Source organism: Eublepharis macularius, chromosome 1 (genome assembly GCF_028583425.1).
Source record: "Eublepharis macularius isolate TG4126 chromosome 1, MPM_Emac_v1.0, whole genome shotgun sequence".
In the NCBI taxonomy this organism is placed as follows: domain Eukaryota; kingdom Metazoa; phylum Chordata; class Lepidosauria; order Squamata; family Eublepharidae; genus Eublepharis; species Eublepharis macularius.
The window spans coordinates 9,020,519-9,038,776 of record NC_072790.1 but is presented as its reverse complement, the minus strand read 5'-3'; the positions used below and the strand labels follow the sequence as shown (position 1 = coordinate 9,038,776).

Below are 18,258 nucleotides of genomic sequence, written 5' to 3'. Positions count from 1 at the left end.
CCTTCTTCAGATACAAGGAGGAATGGCATCCCCTGAGCCTTTATTTCTCAATCAGGAATTGGGAGGAGTGAGACAAAGAAGGCAGTCAGAATATAAAGCCACAGAGTTACTTACAATGCAGCTTGGTTGGAGCAGAAATGAGCATCGGTAGTGAGGAAGGAATCCTAAGCCTATATTCCGCACCCAGGGCTTCCATTGTTCTGAGTTTGTGAATGAATTCATGCTCAGCAATCTCACATTGTAATCTTCCCTTGAAGCTTCTTTATTTGAGGACGGTCACGTTCTCCCACAGGTTTGGGGGTGTGTGGTTCTTAGTGTCAGATTACGTCCATTGATTCTTTTGCATCGGGACTGACCCAAAGAAGGTACTGCTATTTTACAGACCCCTGGACTGTCGTTTGAGTCGCTGGGGAAGGACTCCATGTATTCCTGTAGCCCAGGCAACAGCTGGGAATCTGGTGTGCGATCCACTGTCAGTGTTAATAGACTCAATGCACCATATAGTGCTATTACTTAGCAACTCAAGAATGTTAAGTACAATCCACAACACTGGTTTATCTGCACATAATTCCCATCGATTTAAAGGAGACTTATATTCATAGCCTGTCAATGATAATTAGTTTCCAATTCTAAGTCAGTAAAATGAATTAGGCTTTTCTTGAGTTGTTTACACCATTTTGCTCGAAATTGCTGAAGCTGAGTGAAAGTATATTATTTAGAAACCGCACTGCTGATGCTAACTATCCTCATTTCTCAACTAAGCTGCCAAACTGAGGTCACGATTCCTTTTCTGTTTAACTTAATGAGGTCTTGGAAACCATGTAAACTCAATTGATATTGTTATGATTTTGCAATAGATTGCTTTTCCCGGGGCTTAGTAAATAATTACACTTTATAGAAGGGACTAAAAAGAGCAAGGGGGCGGGGCATTCGTTTATATGGGAGGTCTGTCGCAATACGGAATTTAGAGTTCAGCATCAGGGCCCTCGCAAGGCATAAATCAATCGTTGCAATACTTAAAACGTACCCAGGAAAGCAACTCCGTAATGCCAACCTATCCATTATTTCAATATTTTTTCACGTTAATATTTAATAAAAATTGCGCTATTTGAAAAACCTTCTCTGTGTCTTAATTCTTTGTACTTGCAGAGGGAGCGGAGCAGCAAAGCCGTCCTCCGTCACCCATGAAATGCAAACCGAAGCAATCAGGAACCCTGGAGGAGGATAATGAAGGTAAGCGGGACCAAACCTCCTCGGAGTCATTTATCAGTTTTTCATTGCACAAAGGAAAGATCCCTTTAATTTTTGAAATTACACCGCATACAGTCCATTTAGTGTAACATATTCCTACCGTCTGTGTTTACTATGCAATTTTGTAATCAATCCAGTTTGGTCCTGGATTGTGCAAGTCAGAGAAGGTTTCTTTTTTCCTTCCTCATCTAATTTTGGCCCTAGAATATGTGAAAGAAATGGATTTTCTGATAGGACTGGGGGGAAGCCCTAATTTTTAAAAAAACCAATTACTGGGATGGAATCAACCATCTTCCAAGTAGCCTTTGTCCAACCTAAGAAAACATCCTCCAACTTAAGTCAGGCTTTCTGCAGTGGAAAAGTCACTTGCATTGAAAGAAGACTCTTTAGTTAGAGGAAGCCAAAAGGAAAGGTGGGAGACAAATATTTGAATAAGTAATTAAATAAATAAATTTTGCTCATTGAAATGGAAGGATAGGGGGTAGGATCTGCCCCAATATTCTGCTGTTTGTATTTCCTGCAATTGGAAACATAAATAACAAGGTTATTTTAAGTTCTAGTTGTTACCATGAAACTAATAAATTGCAAATAATAGCAGAGATTAAATAAAATAATGAAGCCCACAGAGTTTGGAAATAGGCTCAATATACTGTATGAATTTAAGCAGATTACGGATCTAGATTTGATTTGTTTCAGTCGCATCTGAAAGCTGTCCTTTATTTAAATTATGACTATTAAGCACATGTGGGCAGATTTCCTATCCATGCGCTCTGCGTTCCTCAGAGAGGTGCTCACATTGGCAGCTGCTGTGTTCAGTTACTGAAATTGACTCGAACTGTTTAAAAGTGTGTGTGGGGGGGGGGGCACTTACAAAACCATACCTGGCTCCTGACTTCAGGCATCTGTTTGGCTGGGAGCTTCCAAGTTAGAAAACGTCATGCTTCCCAAGGTGAAAATGTAGATATTGTACACGTGTCTTATAAAAAAGAGAAATCAGAAGAAGGACCGTTGCAACGTTGTCCAGCCAATGTCCCGCCTTCTCTTCTGGCACTTATAATACAAATCCCAGGTGGGGGTGTGAGAACAAGTGTGAGAGAAAAATGTGAGCTTATTTGGAACTCCGGGTTGGGAGCGGGGGGGGGGGGGGCGTGATTATTTTTTTTTAAGTGAAAGTTGTTTGCATTTTGCAAGCCAATTACAATTCCAGCCAAGGGGGAATTTGATCATTACTAGCTATAATTATTGTAATTCCTAAATGAATGGTTCTTTCTTACCTTGCTAATATGATTAGTCCTGGCATGGAGCAAACCCATATTGTTAAAAGAACAGTAGCAGTTATGCCATTACTGGTATAATGAGTTGGTGGGCTGGATTACAGAGTTATAGTCCAGTTCAGATCTCTTTAGCGGCTCTGGTGAAGAACTTTTTGTTCATTTCAGTTGGGGGAGGGGGAGTAGCACAACACATCCAGTGTGGATTTCTCTATCAAGCTTTCACTCCCAGAGGTGAATGGGAAACTCCGTGTGTACAGAAATGCTCCATGCATGGATCAGAGGGCTGATTCTGCACGGCTTACCTGAAGCCGGAACGTTGCGGGATGTTGCAGAACATGCCGGCAAAAATGCGAAAGATGTCGCACAAAACTTGCGCGAGAAAACGCGATCTTTCGCATTTTTGCTGGCATGTTCCGCAACTTCCCGGCTTCAGGTAAGCCGTGTGGAATCGGCCCTGCTTAGGGAAGGAGCTCCATGAGATGAGGCTTCATGTCTCAGCACAATCTGGCGCTGTCACCTCCAAATAAGCAAGGTTCGACAGCCGTTCCATAGGTTGAATCCAGTGCAAGTTAGCGGACTGTAGCTGTAATTCCGGGCCCAATTTGGTGTTGATCTGCAGCCCCACTCAGGAGGACCGGCAAATGGTTTGTGCCCTGGCCCAAGGTGAGCCACAGCAATGGCAGGACCGCCGTTTTCTCGTTTCCGATCAGAATCATAAGAGGGGGCGATTAGACGCAAAGGGCTACAGGCCTTCCTGTACCTTTAAGAGCTGTCCATTCAGTAGACACTGTTTTTCTCACCCCCGATTCATAAGCTGCATCTACCAACATCCCTTCCTTAGTGCAATTATTAAAAATCGCGGGGCCTTCTCCCCTATTTCCTCCAGTCACTGTAAAGACAGAAGTAGGGCGATGGGCATGGTAAGAAATTAAAAGTGGGTCCCGAACAGCAGATTGGAGTTAACGATGGGCTTTGATTCTGCTCTACAGAAGACGGGAAATCCAGGCTCAGCCTGAGTTCCAAGAAACCTTTTTGCATTGCAAATGCAGCCACTGAATCAAAAGTGTTTTTCACGAGTAGGTTCTGCAAATTTCAGTCCTAATGAAGTCTTCTGTATGTGGAGCAGCTGCACACAGAAGAAGATTGACGCGGGTCTTATGCTTTCACGGCAGCGGGTGGGGGGGGGGCGTGCAGTCCAAAGGCCAGCCCTTCCTCAGTACCCCCCCGCCCCACGCTGTGAGAATTCCCGTCTCACCATCAGAGCTTAATCGGGTTTCCCTTGATTCGGGATCATTTAGAGCCAAGCTCCAAGTGACGAATTACACTTGCCTGGCAAGTGAACAGACTCACGTGTATTCCTCCCTGTTCACTTGCCCTCCACTTGCGCTCCGCTTGATCATGTAGTGGTCAAGTGGAGTGCAAGTGGAGCACAAGTGAACAGGGAGGAATACACGTGAGTCTGTTCACTTGCCAGGCAAGTGTAATTCGTCACTTGGAGCTTGGCTCTTAGGATTGCCAGCTTTCAAACTAGTCCCTGTAGCTGTCACTTTAATATCAGCTTGAGCTGCAAGCAATTATCAGGGGATGGTATTTAGCTCTATGTAATGAAAAGCTTCAACTGACCATTTCCTCACTGTTTCCTCTAGTAAAGGCCATGCCATTCTCCCCTCTCTCGCCCCCAGTTGGCAAGCAGAGCCCCACTTCAAAGCATGGTTTCACATTTCAGCCCACGCCTAACCACAGATGAGGTGGGTGCTAATGGCCCACAGCCCTGGCCCAAGCAGGAGGACCTCCCTGAACCAGGTTTCAGGCAGCAAAAGCATCACAAAGTATGGGGAAAACATACACTGAATATCTCCCGGCCAAGCAACAATTAAAAACCTTGAAATGCATTTCAAAGCAAATTCTTGGCAACTTTAACACACAGTCATTCCTGGTCAGGGAGCCCGTGAACCTGCACGCATAATTAAGTGCTTTCCTGAATTGCGGAGTCCAAGTCCATTTTTTTTTGCTTTTGCTAAAGTGCCAGCATCCATTAGACTAAGAACAGAATTTAACCTCCAGTAAGCTCCAGAGGAAAAAAGAGCCTCAAGGCTAAATAGAATATAGTTTCTTTCTTCACATTAAGCAAAGGTAAGCAAGCTCGGTCCAGTCCATCTCACAATTTACAGCTGTGCTGAAGCAGGGTTTCTTTTCTGTGTTAAAAAACATACTGTACACCTTTTTTTTTTTGAGCTAGAAAAATCAGAAATAAAAACAACACCCTGGCAGAGTACTTCCAAGTCTGTCTCAAGGTAGAGGTGCGTTCTGTCCTCTCAGCAATGTAAGCAAGCATCATTAGATGAAAGCCTCTTTGTAGATTTCCATGTTCATCTTTCAACAGCCGTGACAAACGCACAATGGACAATTTATAAGAGAGTTGTTTTGAGTTAAACAGTGACAGTGTGCTGAACGTTCTCCTCTTGTGAAGTGTGGATCAGGACCAATGGACTTCTTGCCATATTAATGCAATTCCAAAGATGGCATAACTGAAAAGTCTTGAGGGAACCATTATCTGTAGCCTGTCCCCACCCTTGGGATGAAAGAACCCAAGCCTCTAAGAGAGCAGTTCTAAAAAGACCTGCTCATTTTCTACTCAGGTCTGCTCAGTGAAGCTTACTCTCAGGAAAATGGCCTTAGGATTGCACTGTAAATGAAATAATACAAAAGGGAGTCAAATTTTGCTATCCTGTTTTATGATATGGATAGTCAGAATGGTGAGTTTAACATCTCCATTCAATTCATTTGCAGTAGCGTCTCCACCAGTGTTGCCATTTTTACGGTGATGTCTTGCTGTAACGAAGTTGCACACGTGTTGCTTCCGGTACACTTTATCCTAAGCACTTAATGCTTTAGCAGCAGATCTTAGGATTCGGCTGTTAGATAGATTCACTGTTTGCACGTGACCCTTTGAGCCTATAACAGTCTTTGATGGATGATCCAATCATCGTAAGAAGTGAGGGTCAGCAAATCATCTTTAACGCAGCCAGTTGGGGGTTGACCCCTCTGCCTTTTTGCTTTCAGGTTCAATGTGAAATGTGTGAAATACTGTTGAGGAAGTCTCACTGACAGATTGGTATTCTCAGTTCCTTCAGACAGAGCCATTTTTATGCCATACTTTTACACATGTTTTCTTGGAATCTAGAGAATGCTACGGCTGCGTCGTATGCACAGTCTTGGCAAGTCCATGCACAATATATTCCCAAAGGTTTCTGTCTATGCCCATGGATACTTCTAGAGTTTTTTCCTACTTTTTAGTAAACATTTCTATTACAAAAACAGAGGGATCTTGTGTTTCATTTGTATTACATAATTGTTGTCTGCTAAGGGACACTTTGTGCCTCATGTTATTATGTGCCGGGTACATATGCACAAAGCCAGAAGCATGGGTTTGCTACATATGCAAATGACAGCTTGAAAATATTTGACATGTACCTATAAAATAATGAAACAGCTCTGAGTTTTGATGAGGAAGAAGACCTTCCTCTCAACAAAACATATATAAATTCGGATTTAGATTTGTTTGGTCTATGACCAGTACAGATCGAAGGATCAGAAAAATTTACATTGGAGCATATAAAAAATACAGAAGGTCAATCCTGCCACACAACAAAATATGCATGCATTTGCTTAAGTGGTGCTCCTTCTTAAGTATAACAACTATGAAAGTTCGTGATGGGGAATTTTTCCCTCTAGGCTATGTGGCTTTGGGGAAGACATCAGAATTTTCTAACCTGCCAACAGCAATATTTTGCCATATGGAATTCTAGCAGCGGGTGGCTTTAGCAGGGCTCCTATTGTACTGTGTCAGTGCTATCATCACTAAATATTGTTGTTGTTGTTTACTTATAATCTACTTTTCTCACTACATCCAAGGCCGATTACATACTGTAAGTCAATACAATATAATTAATAGCTAGACCATTCACAGAGCAGAAATGCAATATGATCAACAGTAGGAAAGAGCAAGAGTCCAGTAGCACCTCTAAGACTAACACAACATTTATGGTGGGGTATGAGCTTTCGTGAGCCACAGCTCACTTCAGTGACTCATGAAAGCTCCTACCACTAATTTTGTTAGTCTTCTAGATGCTACTGGATTCTTGCCCTTTCCTAGAACACCTAGATGAAACTTTCTGAATTAAAGTGTAAGAAATTAATATGAAGGAACGTCAAACTACCCAGTCGGAGCATTATCTACATCAGTAGATAGTCTAGTCTACTGTCTAGTCTAGTCTAGTCTACTGCCTCTTACCAAGGTATCTCTTTGAGCTAGCTTTCATCCTCACAATCCTTTGTCACTGTCCAACCGGTTAGAAGACTCAGGTGGGTGGCCATGTTGGCCTGAAGTAGAACCACAAGTTTCGAGACCAGTAGAACCTTAAAGGCCGAGAAGATTTTCAGAGTATAGGCTTCTTCAGAGTATAGGCTGCTTGAGCGGCAGGGAAACAGCCCTTTCTGGGTGCCAGCTGGCACATGGAGGGGGGATCCTCCCTCTGTGGGCCAACTTAAGTCTAAAGGGCCAGTTGAAGCCCACAAAGGGCCCCTTCCCGGCCACTTGTGCGGCAGAAAAAGAGCCCTTTAAACTCCAGCTGGCTCACGGCGCTGAGGGTGGTGCCAGAAGCACTCTAACCTCCTCTGCTCCAGCTGATTTGTAGCCCGCCAGTCAGCTTGAGCAAGGGGGGATTTAAATGTTAAAGTGCTCCCGATGCCACTTGCCAGTGGTCCCAGGAGGCTTTAACAGACCGTGGACTTACGTACCAGCAAAAAGTCCGTGGGTCTGTGAAAAATGGGCCTCTCACAACCCACTGGTTTGCCAAGCTGGCTGGGCCCGTGCAAAATTTTGGTCCGTTTTCCTGTCCATGTCCACCTCTACTTATAAAATTTATCCATTGTAAGTGAAATATTTTGCCCATTACTCTTCAAATACTTTAATTGGCCTTCTATTTATGTAGTTTGTCAGTTTTGCCCTCACTGCATATTCTGACCTTTTGTCCTTCCAGATTTCTCTGGCTGGGCATTCTCCTTCTTTCCATTTACTTGCCATTACCACTCTTGCTTCTTAGTAGCAAAGCCCTCTTCATCAGATACAACACAAAGAGAGCTCTGAATCTCAAAAGCTTATACCTTGGAAATCTTGTTGGTCTTTAATGTGCTACTGGATTCCAATCTTGCAATTTAAAAAAAAAAATTCTTTAAAGGTTATGCATTTTAGCGTTGTAACGCCTGTACATGCAATGAGTCACTTTAGCCTTTGAATCACATGCATGATTCATCATGAACAACAGCAAGTTTGCCTGTTCCTCTGCATAAATTCACCTTTTGGAAAGTCTTATTTTTTAATTGTAAAGAAGTATTTACAGGCTGTCCATTTCCTCTTCAGCCTGAAGCATAGTTCGTCTGTTGTCCTCAGTTCCCCAAAGGAACACACAGTTTGTCTCTCCCAATTACATAAACACTGGATACTGTGGGATTGCATGAACGTACCACTAAATTTAAAATGCACCTTTAAAAAAATGGCCTCAAAGCAGTTTAAGGTGCATTTGTTATCCTTTGGACATGATTGTTTATAGTGGTTGGAAGTGAAGCAGCTCACCCCTTTGGAACATTAGGCGGTGATTCACAGTGGCCATTTGGCAGATACAAAAAAAGCCATTTCTTTTGGCTGCATTGCGCTGGTAAGACCTGCATGTTATGAATGGCTTTTGTAGGAAATGGGGCATGGAGTGGCCTGCCTCAAGACTTTGTCCCTGGTCCTGAGAAATGTGCAGTGGAATCTGTGCTGGGCTGTTATTGATTATTCTGACTACCAGATATCACATCTCTTTTCTGTAGTTACCGTTTTGGCATTTCTGCCCCGCATACCGAAAAAATGCACTGCCTGCGTTCCTCTCGTTTGCCATTTTGTGTGAATACAACAATACATGAATTGGAATGCCAGTATTTTGGACAGTATGTGTTTGTGTATACCAAAGCTGGAAAATATGCATGTCCTCTTATTTGCACAAAATGGCAAACACGTAGCTCAAGACTAACCAACTTTATTGTAGCATAAGCTTTTGAGAATCACAGTTCTCTTTGTCAGATGCATCTGATGAAGAGAACTGTGATTCTCAAAAGCTTATGCTACAATAAAGTTGGTTAGTTTTAAAAGTGCTACTGGACTGTTTTTGATTTTGCTACTACAGACTAACATGGCTAACTCCTCTGGATCTATGAACATAGCTCAAGAGTATCACATGTAGCAAGCTATACTGGTACATAAGTTACACCACTGTAATAGCTGAAAAGGCTCTTACATTGCACCATACACAATTCTGTGCTTATGGGCATGTATGGCTAGTTGTCTGCTGTTTGGGAATGTCGGCATGCATCACGTTCTGCTGTCCCTGTGCAGTCCTGATTGTCTGTGTAAAGCTGTTCTCTGAATTTACGCCTTTGCTCAGTTCTTCTGCTCATTAATTTGAAAATGTCAGGGCTTTTTGGAATAGATTTGCCATGGCTAAAGAGCACAGACAGTTGGCAGGAGTTCACCTAAATCACTTAGGATTACACCATTTTGTTTTTATACCAGCCCCATTGCGTTGAGTATCACCTTGAAAAATGGCCTTCTCTTCTACTTAAGTTGCCTATTGAATTAAATCTTCTTTGATAAAGTCTTGGAACCACCTCTGAGTTGAAAATTGCTGATTGCCTTTCTGTCTGTGATACCCCCATGGGCAATAATTTAATTTTCCACTGTAAACTTCAACCCCATTTTTACTTAAATTGTAGAAAAATACATGAATACAGAACAGGCATATATTCTGTGAGCTCTAAAAGTCCTACATTCTCAAAAAAAAAACATTCTAAAGGGTAGCGTTTTTTTTAGTATTCAGTCAAATCATTCCTCTTCAACAAAGTGAATTTTATAGATCTCTTGCAAATAACAATTTAAATGAAGATAAAGTACTGCGGAAAGAGTTCTTTGGGGACTAGCGAGCAGCAAACATGGCCGTGAAACTTTCACTCTTTAATGCAAAAATATACTTAAAGGGGTTTAGCCTTTCTAGTCTGGTTGAGACCTTGTTATTTCATTTTAGTTTTGACATGTTCCATTTGTCTTTACGCATTATGAATACCTAGGCCATCCTGTAGCTTCTTTCCATGTAAGGAACTTTAGCCAGAAGAATTCCTTGCACTTTTTCCTTCAGCAATTGCCCCATCCCACCCTGGCAAAATTGTTCCTTCAACGCATAACATTGTGCCTCTGCTTGGATGCACACCTTGACATGGGCCGTTTCCAGACGGCTTACCTGCCTCCGGAACATAGCGCCATGTTGCGGGGAAAATGCGAAATACGCGAATATTTCATGTTTTCCCCGCAACATGGCGCGACGTTCCGGAGGCAAGTAAGCTGTCTGGAAACGGCCATGGTGAGGGGGGTTGAGTGTGTCAGTGAAGCTGAGAGCAACACCGTCAGGAGCATAGGCTGGAAGAGTCACTCAAGGTGGAATGGTCAAAGCTGAGACACCAAACTAAGATGTCTCCATCCCCTTCAGGAATCGACGGTCACATCAGCAGAAGAGAATGGAATGTCCCAATGGTGATGAGAGTGGAGATATTCCTGAAGGTCAGCTACTGGGCAGCAGCAGTAGTGGAAGGTGACACTGGCGGAGGATATTTCACAGACAACGGCAGTGCCACCTGAGTCAGCCCTAGTTAGTACCGTGCAGAAGAAGGCAATGTTAAAACACCGTCTCCTAATCTCTTACCTTGAAAATCCTATGATGAGACAATCCAGAATGAAAAAAGATACAGTGCTGGAAGACAGGACCCCCAGGTCAGATGGCACTCAATTGGCTACTGGGGAAGAGCCGAGGACAAGTACAAATAGCGCTGTTCTTAATGATGGAACTAAATTAAAGCTGAAAGGACATCTAGTTGCAGATGTGAATAGATGCAAAAGGAACATCCAAAGTTGTGCAACACACATAATAGGAACATGGAACATGAGAAGTATGAAACCAGGTAAGTCAGTCCTGGGTGTGAGTGAACTAATGTGGACTGACGCAGGACATTTTCAGTGAGAAAATCACACAGTGTTTTTCTGAAGAAATGACAAACTCAAAAGAAATGGTGTTGCTTTATTAGTGAGGCGAGACATAGCTCAAGCAGTCAAGAGCTACAACACAAAGTCTGACCGAATAATAGCAATCAGACTTCAGGGAAGGCCTATTAACATAACCATCATTCAAGTTTGTGCTCCAACTACAGATTCTGAGGAGGAAGAAATCAAAAACTGTTATGCAAGCATCCAAGAAGAAATTGATCGTACACCTAAACAAGATATGCTGATAATCATAGGTGACTGGAATGCAAAAGTAGGAGATAAAGCAGAATCAAACATAGTTTGAACATAGGCAAATTTGTACTAGAATCACGAAATGAAGCAGGAGAGCAGCTCATAGAATTTTGTGAAGCCAACAACCTGTTCATTGCTAATACATGCTTCAGGCAACCAAAAAGACGATTGTATACATGGAAATCACAGGTGACCAATACAGGAACCAAATAGATTACATAATTGGAAGCAGAAGATGGAGAAGCTCTATCCTCTCTGCTAAAACAAGATTAGGAGCAGATTGTAATACAGATCATGAGTTGCTAATATCAAAAATTAGAATAAAGCTGAAGAAAAACTCTAAAAGTATCATAGTGCCAAAATACATCTAAACAATATTCCTGAAGAATTTGAAAACCATGTAATGAAAAGATTTACAATACTAAGTTTAATTGACCATGAGCCAGAAGAACTATGGGCTGAAACCAGAGATATTATCAAGGAAGAATGTGCAAAGAGTAAAGACTATTCCTGTAGCCAAAAGAAATGAGAGGCCTAAATGGATGACTGAGGAAACTCTTAAAATTGCTAAAGATAGACAAGAAGTAAAAGGTGACAGAAATAGAGCCAGAATTCTAAATGCAGTTTTTCAGCAACTTGCATGCAGTCAAAGAAATCTATTATAATAACCAGTGTAAAGAAATAGAAGACAACAACAAAAAAGGAAGAACAAGAGATCTGTTTCAAAAGATCTGAGAAATCAAAGGGAAATTCAAGCCATGGCATGAGATGCTGAAAGATCAACACAGAAATACAGTATCTGATCAGGACAAAATGAAAAAAAGATAGAAACAATACACTGAAGAACTATACAAAAGAGATGGAAGGATGACAGATACCTTCGATGAAGAATCTTTTGATGAAGACTCAGAAATCTTAGAAAAAAGCTGCACTCAAAGCAATTGAGAGAAACAAAGCACCTGGACTTGATGGAATACCAATAGAGCTACAGAAATGGAGTCCACCAAAACCTTATCAAGAATTTGTCAACAAATATTGAAAATAAAACAATGGCCCACGGACTGGAAATGCTCAATCTACATTCCAATTCCAAAAAAGGGGGAATGCCAGAAAGTACAGCAATTATCGGACTATTGCGCTAATTTCCCATGCAAGCAAAGTGATGCTCAGAATTTTACAGCAAAGACTCTCACCATTTATGGGATGAGAAATGCCAGATGTTCAAGCTGGATTCAGGAAAGGAAGAGGCACCAGAGATCACAGTACAAATTTATGATGGTTAATGGAACATATCAGAGAATTTCGGAAGAAAATTTCAGAAATTATAGATTACAGCAAGCTTTTGACTGTGGATCATGAAACGCTATGGAGAGTGTTAAAATAAATGGAGGGGTTACAACATCTGATTATTTTGATGTGCAACCTGTACTCTGGGCGAGAGGCTACTGTCAGGACAGAATATGGGGAAACAGAATAGTTTCCAATTGGCAAAGGTGTCAGACAAGGATGCATATTATCTCCCTACCTGTTCAACTTCTATGCAGAATATAGCATAAGGAAAGATGGATTAGATCTAGAAGGAGGTGGAGTGAAAATTGATGGAAGGAAAATTAACAATTTGAGATATGCAGATGACTCCGTGTTACTGGCAGAAAATAGTGAAGACTTGAAACCACAACTGATGAAGGTTAAAGGATAAAGCATCAAAGAAGGATTACATCTGAACATCAAGAAGACAAAAGTAATGACAACTGAGGAATTACACAATTTTAAAGTTGACAGTGAGAAAATTGAAATTGTTCACCATTCCTTGGCTCAATCATCAACCAAAAGGGAGACTGCAATGAAGAAATCAGAAGAAGATTGCAAGTTACTCAGAAGAGCAGCTGTGAGGGAGCTAGATAAGATCCTTAAAGATAAAGATGTCTCTCTGGGAACCAAGATCAAGATGATCCAAACGATGGTATTCTCCATTACTATGTATGGATGTGAAAGTTGGACAATGAAAAAAGCTGACAGGAAAAAATTGATTCATTTGAAATGTGATGCTGGAGGAGAGTTTTGCAGATACCATGGACAGCCAAAAAGACAAATAACTGGGTACTAGATCAAATCAAGCCTGAAGCTAAAATGACAAGACTAAAGCTATCGTACTTTGGTCAAATCATGAGAAGACAAGATTCTCTGGAAAAGTCAATAATGCTAGGAAAAATGGCAGGCAGTAGGAAAAGAGGAAGACCTAAAACGAGATGGCTGGACTCAATAAAAGAAGTCTCGTCCTCCAGTTTTCAGGATCTGAGCAAGTCTGTTAATGATAGGACGTTTTGGAGGTCTTTCCTTCATAGGATTGCCATAGGTCAAAGGTGATTTGATGGCACATAGTACATACATGCATAACATCACTCACCACGCCAGGTGGTTGTTCCCCCTGCCCCCCACCCCCTGACTATCCAGAGCAGCTTTTCAGGGAAGCTGAGAGGCTGTAGTAGGAAGAGGCAGACATTCTGAGGGCACATACGGTATTCCGTTTCATGTCTTTTGGATACTGGCCTCGAAGCCTGAGCATAACTGGGGAAAACAAGTTGGTTTTGCCAGGGCTGGAGGACCCCAAACTGTTCTACAAGCCCCATTACTTTGACATGTCTACTTATATAATTTCTCTCCTCCCTTTTTCTAATTCTTTACCCTTGCTGGCTGTATGAACGGGTCTGTAGTAGATAAAAAGAAAGATGTGCTGCATCGGAGCGGTACACCTTAAAAAAAGATAAGAAAATAAAAGATCCACTGTGTTAATCACAAAAATAGTTTCCACAACCTCTGTGTGAACAATGACTTAATCAATGCAGTGAGCAGTGATGCTTAAGAAAAGCATTTAAGCACATTTCTCTCTTTCTCTCTCTCTCTCTCTCTCTCTCTTCAGAGGAAGCAATGCCCAGAGGAATCGAGAAAAAAAAATCCAAAACTAGAGTTTTGTTGATTCTGTTCCCAGATCCCATTTTCCATCCTTGTGCCAACTACATTTTTGTAAAATTGTGTTTTTTATTTTATCTTTCCTCATCTTTTGTATTCAGATAAGGCTATATGTATCTTCTTCATCTCTTCCTATATGCCAGGCACAGGCCGTTTCCAGATGGCTTACCTGAAGTCGCTCCACGCCGCAATGTTGTGGATCGTGCCGGGGAAAATGCGAAATATCGCGTTTTCTCGCACGAGTTTTGTGCAACGTCGTGCAAAACTCGCACGAGAAAATGCGATATTTCGCGTTTTCCCTGGCACGATCCACAACATTGCGGCATGGAGCGGCTTCAGGTAAGCCATCTGGAAACGGTCACAGTCTTTATTTTTGGGTAACTTTTCTTGTAAAATACGTTGGTCTTTTTCAGAGATGCTCAGATACACTCAACGAATGAATGAGATCAGGATCCAGAGAGGCACCCTGCAATTCATGCTCCCACCTGCCCATAGGATTTTGAAAGAGTTTTCTTCTGTTCCCACTGTAGCCCTTTACACTGAAGCCCTGTTCAAATGTTACAGTACACCCTGCCTATATGTGCTTACACCTCTTTGTAAGAAAGAGCCAATGTGAGAGAGCTTTACAAATAGAACTGGATACCACTACTTGGATATATCTTCGGATTCAATCATACATTCAGCTGTATGTGTGTTGAATGTAACTTGACAATTATTCAACACATGTATAAAGAAAAATTAAGTGCCCAGACTGGACATGTGTTCACTGTAACTTGTGAACAGGGCTCAAGTTGGGTGCCATTCCAAAGGCTCCCGCAACCACAGGAAGTGTGAGCGAGGCTGTAGTTGGAAGAGGAGACTGAAAGGCCCAGGGCATGAGCGGGCAAGCCCTGCACACACCGGATCCTAGTCTGATGGTTTGTGATTCACTTTTATCAAGTCCAGTAGCAAATAAAGAGCGGTATTGCTACCAGGCCAAATGTTTGCAAAACGCTTTTCTCTCTCGCTGACATTTTTGGTGCCTGTTTGGAACCATTGTTTTCCTCAATCTTCTGCTACTTGAGGAGGAAGAGGGGATTGATCCCTGATGCCAAGGCAGCATTGAGAGTCCAGTGCACATCCTGGTGAAACGGATGACAACATTTGAATGTGCTGTTGTTATTCCTCTGTGCTGCTTTTCCTTTCAATGGGATGCACGTTCCAGTGCAAGGAAGCACCAAACCAGTTGCTGAAGAAACAAAAAGTGCTCCCCATTCGCCCGACACCTGCCCCCAAGCATGTTTTGCTCTTTTTATCTGAACTGCATGTGCTAACATCCAGCACAGGACACACTTATTGGAAAGGAAATCAGTTCTATAGGTGGGTGAAGAATCTCGGTGGAGTATGTGCTTACTTGGCAGAGATTGGAAATGTTTGCAAAATCCATTGCCTTTTGCAGTTTCAGTGCAGCACCAAAATATATAAACATAGCATTAACTTTCCCTGGAATGGTGTGGCTAGAGATGGGCACGATCGGCATTACGATAAAAAAATACCCACGATAATGGCGATCGCGCAATCGGGACCCGGCGGATCGGTGCCGTCCACGGCGACTGATCCAGAGTTCGGGGGGGGGGGGTGCTTGATCGGGGCTTGATCGGGGCGATCGGGCTCAGATCGGGAAGCCAGACACACAGGCGCCAGCAATCTATTCCCCTGGCAACGGAGCCAGGGGAATGCCTGAGCTGTGTTTGTCCTCCTTCTGTCGCCCTGGAAACCCGAATGGAAGCCCAGCTTGCCTTGATCAGCAGGGTTTCTTCCAACCACGGAGCAGCAAAGCACTCACCAGTTGGGGAAGACACCCAGGGGAGGGAGGGGGAAGGGGGTGTTATGTAGCCATGGGCACTCCAATCACATCCCTGCAAACCCTGAGAGGCAGCTCTGACGGCCAAACACAGACGAGCAGCCAGACCCCTCGCTCCCTGAGGGGAGGTGGTTCGTCTCCGTCTCCCCATGCCCGCCGTGCCCGGCGACCGCCGTCTTCACCCACCGTTGATTTCTTGCCAGCACGCTCCTTTTTGGCCTGGTGGGCGGGCACATGGGGGTGCCGTCGTTGAGCGGCCAGACCCCCTGCCCCCTGAGGGGAGGCAGCTCGTCGCTGCCTCTCCGTGCTCACCAGGCCCAGCGGTCGCTGCCACCAACCACCTTCCCACATAGCTGGGGACAGCGGGGCGCCCCTCCACTTTGGCCTCCCCGATCACAGATCGAAAACGGGAGATGATCGGTGTGGATCGCTAGTTTGGGCCGGTGCCGATCCACAATCAGCTTGATTGGTAATTTTTTTTGGATCATGCCCACCTCTAGGTGTGGCCATAAAGCACAAAATAATGCAACAGTCATTTTGAGAAAAACTGCATCTTGGCGTGGAATGTCTGATGCAGGTATCCTATCTGTATAAAGGAGCCGAGCGAAAACAGGGGAATGTTTTACATGTGAGTCCTTCTGGCTAAAATGAACGCAAGCCGGGCCTGAAGGCAGAAGGTCTCTCAAGCCAGGCAGGCTGGAAGAGTGCCTGCAAATACCGGTGGGCCCATTTTTTCCTCAAGACCAGGAGGCAGGCTTCTGGAGACAATTGAAAATAATCTTCATGTCTCAGTAGTTTTACGGTCAGTGTGTCAACAGCAGTATCGCCTAGGCTGCCCTCAAGAGCCCTGGAATGTTTAAAGCGAGGCCCCGTAGATTAATGTGGACTTAATGGCCGGGTGAAGTCAGTGAGGCAAGAAGAGACCTCCAACATGGGCCTGTAACAGCCAAGATTTTTCTGAAGTCAAACACAGGAGCTTTAGGTGAGAATCTAGTAAGAAACTAGGAGCACACAATGGGAAATAGTCTTGGAAGCACAGGAGTAGGCGTACCTTTATGTGGTCCTAGCTTTGGTTTGGAGAGTCTGGCGTGTAATTTGCATTGGGACTCCCTGAGCCAAACGTGCTCGTTTTTCTAACAATCTCTTCATGATCTCTAAACAAGTGGATTTTAACAAAGAAATCACAGTTGCTCTCTGTGAAGGAAACTGGCACGCTGGAACTACCCCTAGATGGGTGAGAAGAACTGAAAGCACTCGGCGGACAGACTCCAGAGGGTTCGACAGTCTCCAGTTCAGGGACCAAACACCTGCTGGTTGCCTTTGTCTTTTCAACGGCAGGATTTGAGTCCAGTGCCCCTTAGAGACCAACAAGATTTTCAGGGTGTAAGTTTTGTGGCGTCATTGCTCTGGATCTCAAAAGCTCATACCCTGGAAATCTTGTTGGTCTCTAAGGTGCCATAGGACCCAAATGCTGCTGTTCTACTGCAGACCAACATGGCTACCCACCTAAATTTGTCCATTCAAGACTCGTTCTCAGTATATTTTTTCAAACAACAACAAACTGTTGAGAACAAGTTTCAATTGGTCGTGTTTCATTATCTTCCTTCTTTAGCACACGCAGTTGCCGAGGGAAGGGTGGGAGAGGGGGAACCCTCTCTCCCATGAACATTAAAAGGGGACGGGGCTGTGGCCAGCCAGGCCGAAGAGTGGCCTGACAAGCTGACCGCTTTGTCTAAAAGTCACCCTCTGTGATAAATTGTTAAACTGGTGAGCACGGGGTCAGGACCAGAAAACCGTTTTACAATTCCTGGAGCGAATTCTTTGCTAACCTCTCTTAAATATCTGTCTCTTTCTTCTGTCCTCGCTCCCTACCCCCCTAGACCCAGCTGTTATTAAACGTGGCCTAAATCATAACTTAATTAAAGAAATTAAAATGACTGAAAGATTCTATAACCTCAGGCCAGAGCCCCGACGGTTCCTTTAATGTCTGTATGGTCCCACAACGGAGGGGCTTGTGTCTGAGGACTGAGAATGGGGGAGAGAGCAAGTTGTTTAAATTCTGGACATTGGCTGTGACCAGAATAGTTCGAACTCCAGCAGTATTTTGTACCAGCTGTCAGTGATTAATCATAATGCATTCACTGGACTCGGAAGGCATGGCACAATTGCGTTGTGCTGAATGTTCAGAAGATTTGGGGGGGTGGGGGGAGGTATTGTGCATTGTTCAGTACCGGATTATTGCCAAGTGTCGCCTGAGTGAATGTGCTCCTGGCTCCGCTTTGTGCTTTAGGCTTGCGAAGTTTTGAGCAGGTGCATCGTGACGGGTTGGTGAGCAATCGCCTGCAATGCTCCGCCACCTCATTGCCATTTTGACAGGCATTTGCCATATGGTAGGTGAATGCATCATGCACGAGCTTTTCATCGGATTGAAGAAGAGTATTCTTAAAATCTTGCAACTCCTTTCCCTTGTTTTGGGTGTAAGAGCATTCCGGTCAACTCGCACACTACCGAGAGCACAGGTTGGGTCCTGAAGTCCT

The 18,258-nt window shown here is 43.5% G+C and overlaps 1 protein-coding gene across 3 annotated transcripts in view; it reads left to right on the top strand.

The window, feature by feature from the left end:
• Positions 1-18,258, top strand: part of MACROD2 (mono-ADP ribosylhydrolase 2) — a 1,366,388-nt gene that overhangs the window by 1,230,945 nt on the left and 117,185 nt on the right. For all 3 annotated transcript variants that reach the window (XM_054984023.1, XM_054984014.1, XM_054984005.1), the window contains exon 11: positions 1,150-1,233. In XM_054984023.1, the coding sequence (XP_054839998.1) occupies positions 1,150-1,233 (84 nt within the window). The remainder of the gene's footprint in view (positions 1-1,149; positions 1,234-18,258) is intronic.